At 41.2% G+C, this 20,297-nt stretch overlaps 1 protein-coding gene across 3 annotated transcripts in view; it reads right to left on the reverse strand.

The window, feature by feature from the left end:
• Positions 1-20,297, reverse strand: part of ICE1 (interactor of little elongation complex ELL subunit 1) — a 54,593-nt gene that overhangs the window by 24,766 nt on the left and 9,530 nt on the right. For 2 of the 3 annotated variants that reach the window (XR_012901813.2, XM_075921506.2), the window contains exons 8-15: positions 18,418-18,500; positions 18,059-18,098; positions 17,909-17,968; positions 13,978-14,067; positions 13,821-13,877; positions 11,555-11,925; positions 5,694-10,676; positions 4,457-4,625 (exon numbers count right to left, since the gene is read on the reverse strand). Coding sequence is in view for 2 of the 3 variants with exons in the window: in XM_075921506.2 (XP_075777621.2) it covers positions 4,457-4,625; positions 5,694-10,676; positions 11,555-11,925; positions 13,821-13,877; positions 13,978-14,067; positions 17,909-17,968; positions 18,059-18,098; positions 18,418-18,500 (5,853 nt within the window). In the remaining variant the exon portion in view is untranslated. Of the gene's footprint in view, positions 1-3,238; positions 3,374-4,456; positions 4,626-5,693; positions 10,677-11,554; positions 11,926-13,820; positions 13,878-13,977; positions 14,068-17,908; positions 17,969-18,058; positions 18,099-18,417; positions 18,501-20,297 lie in introns of all 3 variants that reach the window. The other variant, XM_075921507.2, reaches the window with a different exon arrangement.

The raw sequence follows: 20,297 nt of genomic DNA on the forward strand, positions 1-20,297 counted from the left end.
TGGATCTCTCCTCAGATAATTATATTTATGCCCACATGGGACCAGTCCAAAAGAGAGAGGATGATGAAAGTTTGCTGGAGTATGTCTATACGCTCCAGGATGTTCAACAGGGCAATGGATGCTGAAGGAAAAAAAACCTGAGATGGAGGGACACATGGTGGGGGTATGTGTGTCAGGAAGGGTGTTCCTTATATAGGCACCTGGTCCATCTATAGAGTCTCTACCTGGGACATGGGCAGTGCAAGGAAGGGAAGCCAGGGTTACACTGCAACAAGTCACCATATCTAGACTCAGACCATTTTGACTTAGACTCTCAATATTCTGACTTGGAAGAGCCTGACCAGACCATGGAGACAATGGAGGAAGCCAACCAAACTGAAGAGACTCTGAACTAACCTAATTGGAATGGAGAAGGGCAGACAGAGTGGGATCAGATCAAAGAGGTGCCTAAAGATAACACCACCAGCTGTGTGGCGCTCAACAAGACAGCGCAGGGCACTTGTCTGGCTCAAGTTATAACAGAGGGCTGCCTGATGAAAGAAGAGTAAAGACTGAGGGGTTTGACCACAGCTGCTGTGGGATGTGCAGCAGGATGTTCTTGGAAATATATATAATATAGGGGGGTAGGATGTAATATTTAACTGAGAGATTTCTTGACTAAGAAAAGGGATAAGGTCACTCTTTCACTAAGTGGGGGAATGGTGTAGCCCAAGGTCTAGTGTGCTTTAGCAGCAACCCTGGGAACTACAACTGTGGACTACAAACTATGACATGTCAAGAGAACTTCCTGGTTCCTGCCAGGATGTACCCTCTGCCCCCAGCAGGGTCTCAGCAGGGCTGAGCTGGAAGCAGCACATATGCTGCATTCAGAGAGGAAAGACTGCTGAACTGTAATCTTGATTTGTGTTCTTTACAGGTAGGATCGAAAAGCTCAGAGCACCCTGAGAGAAGTTTAAGTGACACAAAGGGAGAACATGGATTTGATATTCGTGGGGCTTAGTTGCTGTGGGAGTTAAAACATGTTTGTAAGGGGGGTTGTGTTGTACGATGTACCCTTTGCCCCCAGCAGGGTCTCAACAGGGACTGAGCTGGAAGCAGCATGCAAACTGCGAACAAAGAGGAGGCTGCTGAACTGTAATCTTGTTCTTTACAGAAGAAAGCCTCTTCATGGTGGTTTGTCTGAGTGGGTCTGGCCTGAGGTGCGTGTGCACGCTCACAAACTCTCTCAACGCAGAGCACAAAGGAGGCTCAGGCCTAGTCTTCTAGAGTTGTGTAAAAAAGTAAGAAGTTTCCCCTATGTTGAATAACCTCATACTAGGCCTGTGGTCACCAACCAGTAGATCGTGAGCTACTGGTAGATCTCAGGGGCTCTAAGAGTAGCTCTTGAGCCCTCTCTGAACTGCGAGCCTGCGCAGTACATTTACATTAGATTTCCTCATTTGAGGAGCAGCTACTCACTAAGCAACAACACAGGTGAGTAGCTGCGAGCAATGGTGGGAGCTGGGAGGTCGGGAGGGCTGAAACACCCCAGCCAGCTGACTGTGGCTTTCACAGCTGGAGCTAGGCGCAGCCTCCCTGGGCTGGCGCAGAGGAGAAGCTGGCTAGCCAGCTGGCTGTGGCATTCAGCCCAAAGGAGGCTGAACCGCGCTCCAGCTGATTGGGCAGCTTCCCCTCTGCGCCTGCCCACGTGGAGCTTTGTGGCACCCTGGCTGAGCACCATGGCCAGCTGGCCGGACAGCCACTTTTCTTCGGACTGACCGCAGGGCAGCGGGGCTGGAGTGGAGGGAGCGCGGGTCGGAGGCTTCCCTCCGTGGCTGGTGTAGGGAATTCCCTGCCCCCAACCTTGTTCCCTCTCCTCTTCCCCAAACATGTCCCCCGCCCTCCTGGCCCCCTGTTCCCTCTCCCTTGTCCCCCCGGCCCTGCTGCAGAAACCTGCCCCCCCTGCAGAAACCAGTTCCTTCTGGCACCCTGTCTCCTACTACAGAAACCTGTCCCCCTGCTCCCCCCTCTGCAGAAACCTGTTCCCCCCAGCTCCCTGTCCCCTGCTGCAGAAACCTGTCCTGGCACCCTGCCCCCTCTCCCCTGCCCCCACTGGTACCCTGTTCCCTGCTCCAGAACCCACTAGCACTCCTCCCCAGTACTGTGCCCCTGCTCCCAAATGACTTTTCTATGTGTCAGTGACACCTGACTCAAGGCAGGTTCCCTGCCATTCTCTTAAATAAAGACAATGCAGAAACTTGTTGTGTTTAACATAGTATTCTATTTAAAAATGAAGCCTGGCCAACAAACCCCCAGTTGGGGCCAAGCCCCCATCTGAGCACAACCACTCCTGCACTCCCCCTTTCCCAGACCCTAGATCTGAGCCTATCAAACACTGGAACCTCATGCCTTAAGCCCCTCACATACCCCAACCCAAATTCCTGCACCCTCACATCCGCAAGCCTGTGGCTTGCTTAGAATCCCAACACTGCCCAGCCTGGAGCCCCCTCCCTGAGCCAGTGTCCCCTTCTCCACCTCCTCCTGCATCCAGATTTCCTACCGGAGCTTGCACCTCTCACCCCTTCCCACACCCAAATCCCTCCTTCCCACCCCAGAGCCTACACATCCTGTCTCAACACAGCAAGGGTCCAGCTAGACTGCAGGAGTTTTTCAGGATTCTGGAGATATCCCAGAAAAACTCTTCTGCATCCAGGGTTGTGTTTGTTCTTCCGCTTTTTTAGTGGAAGAGCAAACAGGCTCTTTTGGTCACCCCTATATTCCTCTTTCCACAAGGAATAAGGTGGCTTCCAAAAGAAGGGTTTTTTTTTTCTGACATTTGGTCCAGTGTAGACAGGCCAAATGTTGGAAAAACCTCTTCCTACAGAAGAATAAAAAAAAAAAAAAGCAGTAGTATAAGGATTGGGGATAGCAAGTGATGGAGAGGAGGAGAAGAATAGAGAGGGCGGGGCTTCAAGGAAGGGGCGGGGCTTCAAGGAAGGGGCGGGGCGGTAGATCTTGGCTTGGTCTGTCATTTAAAAAGTGATCTTGGGTGTAAAAAGGTTGGAGACCACTGTACTAGGCAAATAGAACAGGAGGGGTTACATTTATGAGGGCCACATTTTTTTTTTTAATACCTGTCATGAAATCCTCTCTAGACACACTTTCCCTGACTCCCACTGTGCAACCCAAGGAAAAGAAGGTGGGCAGGCAGCAGATAAACACCTAATATAGCTAGAAAATGAATAAACTCCCATCTTACAGTCAGTGGAGGAAGTTGATACTGGGAACTCCTCTTTAATCTGTCATACCAGTGACTTAGTATGATGGCCAAAAATGTCCACTCTTGCACACCAGATGTCCATACAGAGTCTGCTCATTGAATAGGCACAATCACCTGAAGAAGAGCTTGGTATCAATAGAACATGCTGAACGTGACCTTGTCTTAACAGTGTACTATATACTGTTAATGAATAATTTCTTCATACGTTAAAGACATTATGCATGAACATAAATGCTGCTAAATCATATATGAAGAATTTTAACTATAATGTCCTTTGTCATGAAGAAGCAAAGAAACACAGGTTGAACCTCTTTATCCTGCACCCTCGGGACCCGACTGGTTCCGAACCAGAGAATTTTCCAGACCACGAGAGGTCAATATTGTCTAGCAACATTACCAACACTAAGATATAGTACTGGTGGATGTAAACAAATTTTATGGGACTGTGGGAAACCTGGCCACCTGCATGAAAAGTGGACATCCAGCTAACTAAAATCATTCCGGATGACAGATGTTTCTGGACCAGAGTGTTCTGGACTAGAGAGGTTCAACCTGTACATGCACATATGGATGGAAGGGATCAGATACTTGTGAATATTAACTTCATGATCCTTCTGATTTACCAGTAAGTTATGCTGAAATATCTTAGCTGCAACATGCAAGCAAGTGCTATGTTTGTTCTCAATAGGACAAGTGAAGATGAGCAAAAAGTTTCTTGACACTCAGACAAGATTGCAGGAGGAAAGTCAATGCAAAAATAGGCTGCTGGGTAAGAAAATCCTCGTGCTCCCCAGAGAACAAGATGAAGATTCTCAGTGAGTCCCCTTAGTGATTCTGATGAGATAAATGTACCAAGTAGGACAGAGATTCTAATAATGTTTAAAAGAGAAAGTTAAGCAAAGAAAACATTTGTTATATTTCTGTATTAAAAGGATTTAAATAAATGTGTTATTTGCACACTGTTTACTCTTTGCATTTCTCAACACTGAAAAATCAAGGTTCAACATTAAAAAAATCAATTAAGACAATTTTAATTTTTTTAATTCACCTTCACATTTTTAGAACCACAGTGCATTTTGGCACTGTTTACTTAAACAGCTTTCATTGGAATTTAAGATAAATGCCTATAAAAGGTGATGAAAACAACCTAGAAAGAAAAAAAACATACAAACACAAAATGCCTATATGACACCATACCTTCCTTAAGTAAACTGTAGCAGAACAGGCGGGCTCTTTCCAAATCTCCAAACTGCCGACAGATTCCTATGTATACTCTACAGAGAGCTTGAGTGAAATTATGGTTCAAGGACATCTTCTGAATCTTCAGTTCATCGAGAATAGCATGCAGCAGTGGGTCTGCTAAATGCTACAACACACAACAGCAATTTTTACTAACATTCATTATCCACAGTACAGCTGACAGGGCTTCACAAGATTAAAGTATTACTCTTAGTGTATGCTGAGTGAACACGGTTGTGAGACTGCCCTTGAAAGAATTATCATGCTCTTTGTAATTGTACTAAAAGGTTGCATGGTGATACTTACAACCATTTTAAAAAGATAAAAAATAGAAGTAACCAAGATGAGGACAAGACCTACCAAAAAGTATAATAAACTATAAAGCACAGTGTGGCTTTCCATTGTCCTCCTTTAAATAAAATGAAAATAAATGTGTTCAAGTTATGAGATATCACAGACCTATAACAACTTAAGAAATAAGACTGGCACATAAGATCATGGAGAAACACTGATGAACAATGAAAATTTGGGTAGGCAAATTTTGGGCTACTTTAATTAACACAAGATTATTACTTCAAAAGTTTGCAGCCTTTTGCTATGGCCCATCATGCCAGCCAACTTATGCTCTCACAAGGACTATAGCGTGCCTTTGTGAAAGACTCAATCAAAGGTGTCTGTCCCATACCTGCTCTCCCCTTCCCCTATACTTCAGGATTCTTAAATGGATGGTATCATAATTCTCAGATGGAGTGAACTAGGAATAAGGAAATGCCTTTCCCCCAACATAAAAGATAGTAACTTAAGGGGACCATAGTCCTGTAGAGAAGGAAAATTCACTAATCCATAATTAGCTATGTTAGCAACCACAATAAAAGTTTGCAGGCCTCATCTAACAATGCTAAGGTGAGATAAATAAAACAAAACTAATTTACTCATGGTTTTGTATCTGGATACCAAATAAAACATTGTGAATGTCAAAAGCTACAAGATAAACGCACTTAACTTGTCTTTATGTTTTCTTGGTTTAAATTTCTATGGTTTTAGAAGGTGCCTTCTAATCTTTCCATTTTGGTAGTATACATATCTGCATTACAATTGGCCAGTCTGCTAATTTAGTCTAAACTTTTCAGATTTATATTCTCTCCATTTGGACAAAGGTGATTATTAAAACAAAATTCAGAATTACACTACATACCTTGTTCGTGATACTGAATTCATAAACAACTTCTTTCTCTACATCAGTCATTACCGGGACCTTCGAAATATTTCCCACAAATATATGACTCCGAATAACAGGTAACAAGTCAATACAGGATTCAGTAATTTTCTTCAATGCCAAAGTCACAGGATCAATTATACTGTCTACTGATGAAGGCAATTCTGAATTACAGGTGTTTGCTAATTGCTTAATTTCACAGTTGTTGAGTAAGACAGTTTTACTTGCAACACTCTGTACTTCAATACTGAAGTCTCCTGTAACTTCGTCTGCAACATCTTCTTTGGTCTCCAAATGCAGTGATTCACTATCTAGCCTCAACCTCTTTGCACTTCTTGGCATAGAGGTTGATAATATCCTTTTTCCAACATGACTCTGACCCCCTGCATCTTTTTGATCTTTACTACTGTGAGATTCTGAATTACTCCCTGTTTTAACAAAAGCAGTAGCTGTAGAAGAAATTGCTTGAAACCCACTGAACTGACTCAGTGGCCCTGGTACATTCTTGTATTCTGAAGGAGCATGCCTGTTGGGCTGAATGTTACCTCGGAGAATATTAAGCGTTCTTGCTCTTGCTGATAGCTCTGGATACATAGTGTCCAATATTTTCACAGAGTTCTGCTGAGGAACATCTAAAGCAGCACTACCAGCTGCAGACGGAGGAAGTCTTCCTGGTACAGGAAGTGCATGCTTTGGTGTGGCAGCACAGAACTGCAAAGGTGAGGACAGGATTCTTTGACCTACTGTTGTCTCTGAAGGAGATGGAGTGGAAAAGATAGGGGGAGATTTGTACTTTGGAGCATCTGACAAAGGAGACATTAGTGGAGGAACTGGAGTTACTCTTAAAGGAGAAATCAAACCATCAAGAGGAGATGGCAGAGAAGATTGGCTAGATGAAGACATTATTGGGGAAACAGGACGTCGAGTTCTTGGAGGAGTAGCTATCAGAGGTGGGAGCAGGGGAGGTAAAGGTGGACCCACCTCTTGTCTAATTTTATTGATGATCTCAGGGGAACGTTTGGTTGGTGTAGAAGTATCAGCATTGGCTAGAACTGGCTGGTTTAATTGGGCCTGCAGAATTTTTGTTGTTCCTTTACCTGGAGGTAATTTCTGTGTTAGCCTGTCCTGGTATGCCTGGGTTGAGGTCTTGGCTGAAACATTTAAGGCATCAGATGGTTCGTGGCTTTTTGAAGTATTGTTATTTTTAGATACAAAATCTACAGAGGGCTCTGAGTCCACAATGTGTGTTTTCTCAAATATTGTTTTTGGTGATTCAGAGGTTTGACTGACTGGTCTAGGGTCAGACATTTCATCAGATAGGATTCGATGCTGATCACTTCTGACAGAATTCTTTCTACTTTTTCTCTGAAAATCTGTCTCATTAAGAAAAACATCACTGTGACTGCCACCAAAATCAGACTGACAGCCATTTTGAATAATATCTGTGTTATCTGCTGAAGCAAAAGCAACACAAGTTTCTTTTTGTTTATCATTTAATTCTTCATTAAACACTGTATGTGCTGCAGACACTTCTATGCCAGCATCACATGACACACTTTGTTCCATATTTGATGCAAGTTTTTCATCACCATTTATTTGTAAGAAATTGCCTGACTCACTGGTGTCTAATTTACCATTTTTAATAACATGTTTGTAGATTTCTGGACACTTGGCTAACATCTGCTTTGGTGATAAATTAATTTCTGGAGTAGTCTGTTTTGTTGGGAGCTTTTCTGAAACTTCAGCAAGTGTAGACGATTCTTGTATTTTTATCAAGCTATTCTCATTATCAGATGCTGACTCAATTGTTTTGGAATTTTCTCTGCTTTCAGCAGCTCTCTCATTTTCATCATTATGAAATACAGTTTCAGGTGTTGAGAAAAGTTCAGATTTAGAAATCTCTTCTGTTAAACTTGACGGCTCCTTCATAATGCTTGGAGACTGATTAGTTATACAAGGTGCTGCCATATCTGCTAGTGCATCTGAGTACACCGAAGGAGGGATTTCATACATTTTGTCATTATTTTCTTCAACAGTTGGGTGCAATGCTGGCACATCTTCTAGATCAGTCCTGAAAATTCTTGAGTTCTCATTGCAGACTAAAAAACGTTCATGCTCTTTTATATACTTGACCTTTCTAAAAGGAAAGTATTCCTCTTCAGATTCATCTGTCTCCTCTGGAACCTCAGAAGTACTTTTAGAAGATGTATTTTCATTTTTCTCCCCATGTAGCTTAAAGTTCAGTTCTTTGTCTCTGTTCTTTGTTGTTCCATCAAGTCTATGTTCTGTAGGTCTCACCTGACTTTCAAAAGAGCAAAAGGACTCCACTATGTGAGGTGAAGTGTCTTTTATTTCAGAAAGAGTTGTGCTAATTTCCTTCAGGTTACATGTTCCACATTCTGCTTCTTCAGAAACTAGACTAGCTTCCTTTTCTACATGTGTACCACTGTCCACAGAACTCATACCTAAGATCTGTGTATCTACCATTGTTTTTTGTGATTCTTTGGCATTTGGCTGCTCCTTTTCTTTTTCAGTTTCTGCTCTATTTTTATTTTCATATTTGTCATTGGGACAATCAAGCTGCTTGATCTTTTCTCTCTCATTGTGGATAGTCTTGCCCTTCACCAAATTTTCTAGGGAGTAATTAGGCACACTTTGGATAACATGATTATATTTTTCATTTTTTCTAGTTAGGGATGAAGCAGTCCTAAGTGCTATACTAGAATCTTCTTCCCTGCTAGTGTTAAATACTTGGCAATTCTGTTTGAAAGGTTCATCACGCACCTGAGAGTTGAAAGTTGTGGTCTCCAAAATAAGTGTTGCTGTGACAGGCGAGTTTATTTCTTTAGTATCTATACTTCCAGTCTTCAAGACATCTTCCATAGGTAAAGCTGGTTTTTCAATAGCATCTTTTTCTGACAGAGCCTGGTCTGAGACATCTGAAATCTGGGTTCTCATCTCTACTTCCTCCACTCCATTCTCTTTCAGATCAAGTGAATTGTGACAGTTCTGAATCATCACTCTCTCACACGGTTTGTAATTTATTTTCTCTTTTATTTCATCGCACTGAGAACTTTCAGGTATTGAACATGAAACCACAGGTTGCAACAACTGTGCACAAGAGGACTGTTCACTTTCTGTTATGACAGATTTCATATTATCCATTTTTTCAATTTCCAATGGCCCACTGCTTCTCTCTCTAAGTTCCAAGTGGTCTATTTCCATTTCAGTCTCCTGAGGTTCAAATACTCTAATGGAGGTTTTACATTCAGAAGAACTGTTCTCAGATGAAATATATGTATTTTTGGCCTGCCTCATTTCACTAGCTCTTTCTGTGACATGTTCTCTGGCAACTATTTCCTCAAGTTCTAGTGGATCATTTTGTCCTTCAATACCAAATGCTGGGTTTGGTGACATAAGGGTAGTTTCAAATTCTGTTTTCTTTTGCAATAGTTTATTAGCATCTTTTTGTTCATTATCTAGGTTAGCATGCAAATACTTTTCCTCCTTTGGCTCTTGTAATTCTCCAACTTCCATGACATGGCGTGATTTAGCAAAGGTACTTGTTTCTAGAAAGTCTTTCTCATCTACTAACCTACCAGTGAAAATACTTTGTTCAGGCTGAGTTATGATGACCTCAACACACTGTTTTCCAGTTCTGTGCTGTTCTCCATCTCCATCTTCTGCAGACACTGAGCAAACAGTTCTGCATACATCTGCAATGTGGTTTTCCCCATCCACATATAATGAATCACTGCTTCTTTCAGTGGCAAGTACAAATGAGTCATGTCTAAAAGCATTGTTTCCCAGTCCATTTTCATTTGCTCCATGTTGTGTTATATGCTCAAGTTGTTTATCCAGTGTCTCTTCATTGCTTACTTCTTTTTCAGAGCATTGTGATTTAGTGGCTTTATCTTTAGCTTCAGTATCTATTTCAGGCTGAGTAAGTGTTCTCTCACCATTATACTGGCATGACAATTCATTATCTTGCTCTGCTCCAGAAAAGTGTTTAGAATTTCTGAAACCAGATCTTGCATCTTCCTCTTCATTATGATGTAGTGTATTTCTCGTCTCTATACAGAATCCTTTTGTGTTTACTGTAGCTATTGTTCTCTCCTCTGTGGTTACCTTTTCCATGTGCTCTTCTTCACAGAGCGTTTTATTTACTACATTAGATTTTGTTTGTAGGTCACTGGATTCATTTTCCATTTCTTCATTCCCCATCACTTCCTCAAAATTCTCAGGCGTTACCAACACACTTTCAGGTGTAAGGATGGGTTCCCCGATTTGCAAGTGATCACCACCCCTGAGAGTGGATTCTGGTTTTGGTGTTTTTACTTTTTCAGGCAATTCAGTTTCCTCTGCTTCCATTAATTCACTAGACATTTCGTTCAAATTTTGAGAAATAGCTGTAGTACTTACATTATTAAATAAAGTCTTCTCTGTCTGTACTAGCTCGCTAGATTTTTCTTGCAAGTATTGGAAGTTGGATGACATACACTCCATTGAAGAGGTTTTATCCTGTATTTGTATGTGATCAGTATGGACTTCCTTCTCATTGATGGCTTCCAGTTTAGGTGTTGCTACCTTCACTGTTAGGTCTGTCTCTGCAGAGCCTATATTCTCAGAAACCTCTTCCGAATGTTCTTCATTGGCCAGTGTGTTTATACTTGAAACAGTCAGCTCAGTTTGCTTTGCTTCAGCATCTTTCTCCTCATCTCTTAATTTTGCTGTGAAAGTGTCTATACAATTTGGTATCTCTTCATTCTCTCTCAATTTAGTTGAGATCTCTCTACCATGAGGTTCATGTGGTTTCTCATCGTCACTGCTCTCATTCATACTGACGAAGCTACAATTATTCTGAGATTCTACTTTTCCTTCTCCTAACATGCTTTCCACAAGATGAGCATTATAATCAATTTCTTCATCACTGGAATCAGTCAACTCTCCAAACAGAGTATCCTATAATTAAAAGATACAAAAGGAGAGTTTTTTCAAACTATGGGTTTTGGGTTTTTTTTCAAATTCGGTATAATTCTATGGATATTACATTTTTAAGTGAATGCACTGACAAGCACTGGAAACTTACGCAACTTTAGCATTTAAACAGGTATGCCTTAGACAGCAGAATTATATGCCTCTCTATCGAGGTTTCCTAATAATGGCATAGAGAAAAGTATGGCAAAAGAACAATTCAGTTTCTGTGTCTACCTTCACTCTAAGATACTAACTAGTGAAAACTTTGGAATAATGAAAGGCAGGGGGAAAGGCAGCAAGTAAAACAAGGAGGCTTGAATTACTGGGCCAAATTTTCAATGCTTGAGGCTTCAAGTTAAGAATTGATTTTAAGAACCTAAGTACGTCTCTAGGCATTCATGTTTGACAGTTTTGCTCTCAGTCAGATTTCTGATGGCATCCTTTTTGCAACAGGCAACGGTGCCTAATGAAGCAGTTATAGAAACTAAAAACCTTCCAAGTCCATAAGAAATATTGGATACACAGAACTTTAATGAGTGTGGAGGTGACTTCTGAGTCACTACTTATATTCTGATTGTAATGTATATTGTACAGTATATTTTTTGTTCATCATGCCATGATTTTAGTCATGCACACTTAACACATTACAGGAGATTGTCTCTCTCTCCACAAAATTCAGTGTAATTAAAAACTCATCAAAAGTGAACTTAAAATTTGGATCTAAACATTGTGACCAAGACCCTGGAAAGTGATTGAAAACAAACACTGATACTTTAGACAAGCCTCTCAAACCCCTTTAATTATTTTTGTGACACTAGAGAAGCTGAGTTATTGCCAATTCAGACAGTCTTACTGTAACTCACCTGCGTAGCCAGTGGTGAAAAACGTAATGGAGATAGAAGAGGAGGGAGAGGCCTGACCCAGTTCAATATATCAAGCAAGTTTTCACCAAGCTCTTCTTGTTCCTGATCAGAGGACTCTGAACTACTGTCCGTTAAGTCTGTCTGTACGACCACCTCTATAGTTTTGTCCTCATAAAAAGCACTGTTACCATAATAGTCCTGCAGACCTTCTTCAGTGGTCTTGCTCTCAAAGTGATCACTTCCAGAAGGCTTCTTGTCTACTTCTATCTGCAAAGCTGTTAAAGAATTTTGCTTTTTAAGGATTTCTGGTGAAGAATGAGAGCGAATCATTTTGCCGCCAGATTTCCTAGATTTTCGGGAGGTAGGTGCTTCTAGAAAAGACAGGAAAAAAATAACAGGTTTCCATTTTTTCATTCTGCTTTATCAAGTTAATAATACTGTGTGATTCAACATATATTGATCATGATTTTCTAAATGTTTTCATTTGGTGCCATCAAGGAGATTCATTTTCAAAAATATTTTTCATGGACTATGATTAAAATACAGACTTTTATATATTCTCAAATATAATTATACATTATGTCAAAAAGTTACTAGGAAAATTAAGGACATAGCTAAGGATTCGAATGAGGAAAAGCCAAAATTCAAGTGTCAACAATTTTAACACTATCCATTTTCATATGTGCACTAGAACTACATCTTGTTGAATTTCACATCTATTTCTACTCACAAGTAGCATCTTGTAATTTTCATTGTTTTAAATTAGGACAATGTGTGTAGTATAGCGTCTTTACTGATACAGACCCAAGATTCTACAGAGAAAAAGTATGCAGAGGGGATGGAAATTTGAACACTTCTGGAGAGGGAGGGAAAGGGAAGACAGTGTAATTTAGAAAAGAGGGCAAAGCCCTTTACTTGGGCAAAATTACTGTGCATTCACAAAATTACAGTGGTCTATGGCATTATTCCAGTGGTGAAATGTCTCTTTGGATGGAAAACTACTGGTTGCCTTAACTTTTCACTTCCTTCCTTTCTAGACTGTGTGTGATGTTAAGCATTGACCCAAACTTAACTGACACACAAAGCAATGTTTTAATTTATTATTTCATAATATCAGTGCCCACAGACACCATTGTGCTAGGCACTGTACAAAAAAAGCAAAGACGGATCTCTCCATCAAGAGGTCAAATGAAAGATTTATGCAAAACAATAAAATAACTAACATTAAAGTACTCATTTCACATTGAGGTGGCCATCGCTAAGGAGCCAAAACCCTAATATAGCATAACAAATGGAAAAGTTACATGAATCACAGTATTTGTGGTTCCTTAGCAATGTTTTGTACACACAGCTCCCGCTTGTAGTGCAACATCTTGTGCACGAGATGAGAATTTTTAAATAGCATGTCCACCTGCATTGCTATATGCCATTATGCCTGCATATACAGGTCACGTGGGGCAGAGCAAGCAGGACCACCCCTCAGTTTACCACCTATGGCACTAAGACAGAGCAATGTCTGCCTGCTACCCTGTAGTACCTTCAGAGCAGCAACTGAGTTAGTCTGTAACTGGAAAAGCTTAAAAAACAATAGTCTAGCACAGGGTTACTCAACATGTGGCCCGCAGCCTGTGGTGCACTTTGGATTTACACGGGACTAGACACACAGCCCATGGGTGGGATTCTTTGAACATGGTCTCCACTGAGAACAACAGCGAGATATCTCCCAGGCAGATTGAGCACTGAAAGACATAAGCAGACGGGCTGGCTGGAACAGACAGGAACAGGGTGTTGGCGTTTCTTGCCCCTAGGGAGGAGGCGCCGGGAGCACTGGGGCATTGTGGGAAATGATTTGTATTCCTGTCCTTCAGTGTGAAAGAAGCTATTTGCATATATATTTGCATGTATATGCAACCACACTTAAGTTGCGGCCCTCGGCATTTGCTATAAGTATCATTATGGCCCCCAGGACTTCTAAAGTTGAGTAGCTCTTGTCTAGCAGCACCTTAAAGACTAATAAAAAACACATGTAGATGGTATCATGAGCTTTCATGGGTACAACCCACTTTTTCAGATGAATTTGTAGTACCTTTGATTGATATTTTAACCACAGAGATACTTGCTTAATATTCAGCAAGTATTTAAGATTCAGCATAACATTTTTAGAATAGAAAATGTGTAATGTTTTGAGAAAATACAATAGTATTTAGCCTGAATAAGTCCATTTATTTTTAAATAGAAAAAACATCAAAATTCTATTGCAACATACCTTCTGTAAATAACTTGCCTGTTTCCTCTGGCGTCCTTGAGTGACCATGAATAGAAGCTGTTGAGAAAAAATAATTACTATATTTTGTTCTTCATGAGGGAAAAAAAAAAAAGATACTTTCAACAGCATTCCAAAATCTTTGTGTTCTCTCTCTCACCGAAGATGTAATCATGTTCTGGGCTCTGTTTTTTTCCTGTTGTGCTGTCAATGCACATCCAGAGTTCCTCCAGCAACAGTTTTATTTTTCCTGTTAAAAATAAATACTTATCAATTAAATAGCTTAAGTTTGTGAATACCATATCACTTTTATTCTAAGCATATGAACACGGTAAAATAGAGAATACTAATATCTAGCAATACATATTAACTACAGGCTTAAAAAAAGTAAAGCAACCATTTTATCTGAGGAAAAAATAGAATCAGAGAATATTAGGGTTTAAAAAGACCGCAGGAGGTTATCACGTCCAACCCCCTGTTCAAAGCTGGACTGACCCCAAATAAATCATCCCAACCACTGCTTTATCAAGCATGATCTTAAAAAGCTCTAAGGATGGAGATTCCACCACCTCCCTAGGTAACCCATTCCAGTGCTTCACCACCTCCCGAGTGAAAAAGTTTTTCCTAATATCCAACCTAGACCTCCCCCCACTGCAACTTGATACCATCCTGGTTCTGTCATCTGCCACCACTGAAAACACTTTAGCTCCATCCTCTTTGCAACTCCCCTTCAGGTAGTTGAAAGCTGCTATCAAATTCCCCCTCATTCTTCTCTTCTGCAAACTAAATAAACCCAATTCCCTCAACCTATCCTCAATAAGTAATCTGTCCCAGCCTCTAATCGTTTTTACTGCCTTCTGCTAGACTCTCTCCAATTTGTCCACATCCTTTTTGTAGTGGGTGGCCCAAAACTGGATGCAACACTCCAGATGTGGCCACACCAGTGCAGAACAGAAGGAATGATTGTGTCCTTCCATCTCCTGGCAATGCTTCTACTAATGCAGACCAATGTGCAATTAACCTTCTTGGCAACAAGGGAACACTGTTGACTCATCCAGCTTCTCATCCACTGCCATCCCCAGGTCCCTTTCTGCAGAACTGCCACTCAGCCCCTAGCCTGTAGCATCCTAAGTGCAGGACTCTGCATTTGTCCTTGTGGAATCTCATCAGATTTATTTTGGATCAGTCCTCCAACTGTCCTTTAAGCAGGTGCTTCTCAAAGATATCTACATAGTGCTATTGCCCAAAACAAACTGCTTCTTAATAATAGCAAAGCCCTGGCACTTCCTGGAACTGAATGTAAGTAAGTATCCATTTTACCAACAGACACCAAATTAGAAAGAGAAGGATGAAGTGAAATACAAATTGACTAGTTTACAAAACCCAACAAGGAAACATGCCAGACTACTTGCAAGGGTGGTGGTGGTGGTGGTGGTGGTGGTGGTGGTGGTGGGGAATTGTACTTGAAGTCATATATAAAATGAGAAATTTAAAAAGAGGAAAGTGCTTCCTTTTTATTCTTCTGTTTTTCTGTTCAACAAAATTCTGTCCGTTTTTTAAAAAATAAAAAAATTGGTTTCCCGAAAGAGCAAATGTGAGAGTGCATATAAGAGTTGCAAAAGGGCAACGAGTCAGGCAACCCTCACATTCAGTGTGGAATCTCTCCTCAATGATTAAATTGCATCCTGGAAGATTGTCCTGACTCTGTACTCATACTATCTGTTTGCTTTGCTAGCTCAATTATTTCCATCTGGAATTAGAAAAATGAAGAGCAGAAGGGCCTACTGAATATTCAGCAGATGTGTTAATTTCATGCAAGGTATAAAACAGAAGTGATTAGTTATGATGAAATATTCCTTATTTCCTTCTTTTAGGTAATTCTCTTTGGCCTCCTTGGGGAAGGTAGCTGTCAGTTTGATAAACAATAGCAAAGATTTTGTGACAAAGATTAAATTCCTATTTTTAATCATTTACTTTCCTCATCATGATCTGAACCCAGGACACTGAAAAAGAGATAATCTGCCTAGCACAGCGTTTCCCAAACTATGGGCCACGGCCCAGTATCGGTCCGTGGGAAAAAAATACCGGGCCTCAGCATGGCTGCCAGGAGGGGAGCAGAGCGGGGTGCACTGGGAGGAGGAGTGGAGGAACCGGCCGCCGGGAAGCAGTGCTGGGGACAGTGGTGCTGTGCCTGTGGAGATCTGGGCAGGTAGGCAGGCGGCCAAAGCAGGGCTGGGAGCAGTGGGGCTCTCCCGCGGAGATCCGGGCGGGTGGTGAAAACAGGGACAGGAGTGGCGGAGTTGTCCCGCAGAGATCCGGGCAGGCGGGTGGCAAAAGCAGGGCTTGGGGCAGTGGGGCTGTCCCACAGAGATCCGGGTGGGCGGGTGGGCGACGAAAGCAGGGCTGGGGGTAGCGGGGGTGTCCCGTGGAGATGCGAGCAGCGAAAGCAGGACTGGGGAAGTGGGGCTCTCCCGTGGAGATCCGGGCATGTGGGCAGGCGGGTAGGTGACAGAAGCAGGGTTGGGGGCAGCGGGGCTGACCCGTGGAGATGCGAGCAGCGAAAGCAGGACTGGGGAAGTGGGGCTCTCCCGTGGAGATCCGGGCACGTGGGCAGGCGGGTGGGTGACAGAAGCAGGGTTGAGGGCAGTGGGGCTGTCCGGTGGCGGCGATCGGAAAGGGCAGGCAGTGGAACCAGGGCTGCACTGGGGGAGGGGGAGCTGGCTGGGGGAGATCAGGAGGAGGAGGATGGGAGAATCAGCTGCCGGAAGCAGGGATGGATGGGGTCAGCAGGGCTGGGGAGGGTTGTCAGGGGAGCGGGGCTGACCAGGGAGATTGGTGGGGGTGGGGGGAACCAGCAACTGGAAGCAGGGCTGGAAGGGGGCAGCAGGGCTGGACGGGGGAGATCGGGAAGAGAAAAGGGGGGGGGAGCGGGACTGACCTGGGCTCATGCAGACCCTGGCAGACGAGTGAGTCTGACCGGGGATTTCATTTTGCCCCTTCTCTCCTCACATACCCTCCCTGGATTAGTTGCGAACTGCCTGGCAGGTAGACACACACAGAGAGCGTGAGCACATCTACCAGCCAGGAAGCTAAGGACTAATACACCTAATTATAATAAAATGTACCTAATTAGAAAATACCAGGCATTTTATATGTCTGGTAATTTCTTTCCCAGACAAAACCTTCAAATACCGGACTGTCCAGTAAAAACCGGACACCTGGCACCTACCCTTCTTTGCATCCTCCCTCTTAGCCAGATACCCTACTCCCAATCTGCTCCTGCTCCCGCCTCCTGAAGTGTTCATGTGGCGCCGAGTCCTCCAAGCCTTGGCCCAGGCTGGGTGGAGGATGCAGCCGGGTGAAACACTGAAAATTTATTCATTTTTCATTTTTTTTATATGCTTTTATATTTTTGGGCTGCAAAAGACAGTACTGAAAAAAAACGGGTTCCAACTAAAGTAAAAAGTTTGGGAAACCCTGATCTAGCCAGCTTTCTATCCATTTTACAGTCCAGTTATCCAATCCATATTCTTGTAACTTTCTGGCAAGAATGTTGTGAGTGACTGTATCATAAGCTTTGCTAACGCTGGCTTTGGGAGGACCAGAAACAACTTATCTGAATATTCGCCATTTAATTATTGAATATGCAAATATGCAAATGAATGCTACCGGGCCTCCAAAAGCTCATGAATGGATTTACTGGTCCCCGTGTCAAAAAGTTTGGGAACCCCTGGATGAGATGGAGGGATATCGTATATTTATTTGATGAATTTTGTGCAATTTCTAACTGGTGTTTGCACATGAAAAAGTGACTATAATTTAAAATATCGGAGACTTCTTAGCATGAAGTAATGGAAGTGAACAATTGGATATCAACTATAATGGTGTATATTCCATCAGACCAGTGAACTAATTTTCATTTCTAATGTCAATTAATTCTGCTCTTTTAATATATATTCATTACAAATTTATTTTCAGTCATCTGCACTGTTAAAAATGCTGCTTTCAAGACAGTGAAATATATTCCTGCAGAATTATAGTACATTTCAAATAATTTATTTTGCACTGAAAAAAATCTAACAGAAATGTACCTTTGTCTATGTTTACTATTGGATCTTCTCTTGTACTCTGGGTCTCTGCATGTTTCAACACTGAAAAGAAAGTATATAGTTTAGTAACATACTGAAAAAAAGGGTTTAAATACAACTATGTATCTGAAAGCAAACATACTGGATACTCACCCTTTTTGCATTTCTCTTTGGGAAGGTCATCACGTTTTTTCTGTTTAACATTAATAACTGTGTTAAACTGTTATGCAATACATACATATTTTACAGTATTTACACTAAAAAGACCAGTCATTTTTGGTCAGTATTTATTTCAAGCACACTAATTTATAAATTATGTGTAGAGTTTGAAACTGCAATAAAAATACTAAATGTTGTAACTCAATATCCTCAAGCAAGTTCAAGATGTTAGTAGTAAACACATGAATATCTTAGGCTGAGAAATTCATGTCCGCAGTTATTGTATCTACTTTTTTAAAAAAACGAAATACTTCAGAAAAATTCACACAGACCCAAAAGTTGCCAGTTACTACCTGTGCCTTCTTTAGCTCCTTTTCAAGAACTTTCTTTTCAGTCTTCAACTGTTTGAAGTCTTGCGTATGCTTTGTTGCTGCCTCTTTATTTAAATAAAAAAAAAAAGATCCATAGGCATGAGACTACTAAGGAACACATCAAAGTATCTAAAACCAATATAAACGTAGACTAAATACCATGGAAATCCTGCATTTTTGGTTTGCTAAATTCTGCAAGTTTATGTGGGATTGATGTTTGCACGATTACTTCCGAAGTATTTTACCAGGAGAAGAACAGACCAGATGCATATTTATAATTACAATAAGACAACACCAAAGCAGCACAAAACGAACTATCCTTTCGGTATTTAAATACAACCCCATACCTTCCAGATAGAAAAGGTGGGTCCAAGCTGAGTGATATTTTTCACATGCCCTAATTATCGCATTTAATGAAGCAGCTAGGGAATTAGAAGTTAAATTAAAAATGTATTAATGTTGCAAAGGTCAAATTCAGTCCTAGCACATAAAATGCAAGTTCCTTTTACTTCTATGGGAGTCATGCTCACTTGCACCAAGACTGAATATGGTCTTCTTGCAGCATGGGCACCAATGGTCTTTGTACTCAAACACTGACCTGTAGAGTTGGGTTTTTTTATTAAGTGACTTAGCAAAATTGTAAGAGCTGAAACCAAAGATATTGACTGTAATCATTTATTAATTATACATTCCTACTGTAAATTCTAGAGTTATAGTCTAATTTCTGCATTTTGTAAATCATCATCTGGAACCTCTTCTCCACTATAGATGTTTGCATTATGGCTCATTCTCAACTTTATAACCCTTCAGATATTTCAGCTCTATAGCACCTCCAATAAATATGGGCAAAACAGAGGCTATAACCTTTCTTCCTAAACCCTTTTCCTACTTTACTTCTCCATTAAGACTGGCATTAATATATCCTCCATGTTGTCCAGGTCTAAACTGGAGGCCATCTTCAACTCCATTCTTTTTCTTTCCCACCAGACCAGTTATTTCTCTATAATACTTCTAAAATTTGTTCCTTCCTTGCTGAATATTGGCAAAATTGCTCAAACACACCATTATCTCCTCCTCCTCCCAGCTCTTTTTGATAGTAACAGTGAATCCCTCTAAATGTCAAAAATGCCACTAAAAATCCTCTCAAATCTGTTACTCAATTGGATAGCCATTCCAGGGCTGTGATTTGAAATAATACAACAACATGGGTAATAATGTGAGTAATATGAAGATCCCATAGTTTCCATGTTTAGAAGTCAAACATTTTATTAAGCAGTCTGAGTACAAGGCAGCTCTATCTAGACGTTTAATCAAATTTGAGACGTTGACCCAGGAGTAAGCTGGAACAAATGTTTAATGTCTTAGGCTAGGTCTAAACTACCAGGTTATTTCAAAATAATAACTCCCAAAATAACTATTTCAAAATAAGCTTATTCCTCTTCACAAGCAGGAATTATTATTTTGAAACAGCGGGCTTGGTGGTATGGATGCTCACCCTGTAATTTTGAAATAACTGCCCAGTGTAGACATGCCTTAAAAGTTGTTGATAACAATCCACATGAAAAGATGAGAGAAGGATTTGGACAAAAAAGGCTCATCTAGATTAGTGGGTCTCTAGAAGATATCTTCAATTTTCACAAAACCAAGAAAATGTTCTAAGTTACTGGATAGACTTCATTTAATATCACTCACATTTTTGCCACTAAGGTTGCACTCTCATGGAGTACTTGCAGGGAAATGGGAATCTATGTGTACCTGTCATGACTGTGTCCAGGAATCTGATTAGTTTGTGAGAAAGTTATTTATGAGATTCATTTTATGACAAAATGCTGGCTTCCCACAGAATCCTCTGACACACTTAT

This window comes from Pelodiscus sinensis, chromosome 2 (assembly GCF_052426305.1).
Source record: "Pelodiscus sinensis isolate ZL-2025 chromosome 2, ASM5242630v1, whole genome shotgun sequence".
Classification (NCBI taxonomy): Eukaryota; Metazoa; Chordata; order Testudines; family Trionychidae; genus Pelodiscus; species Pelodiscus sinensis.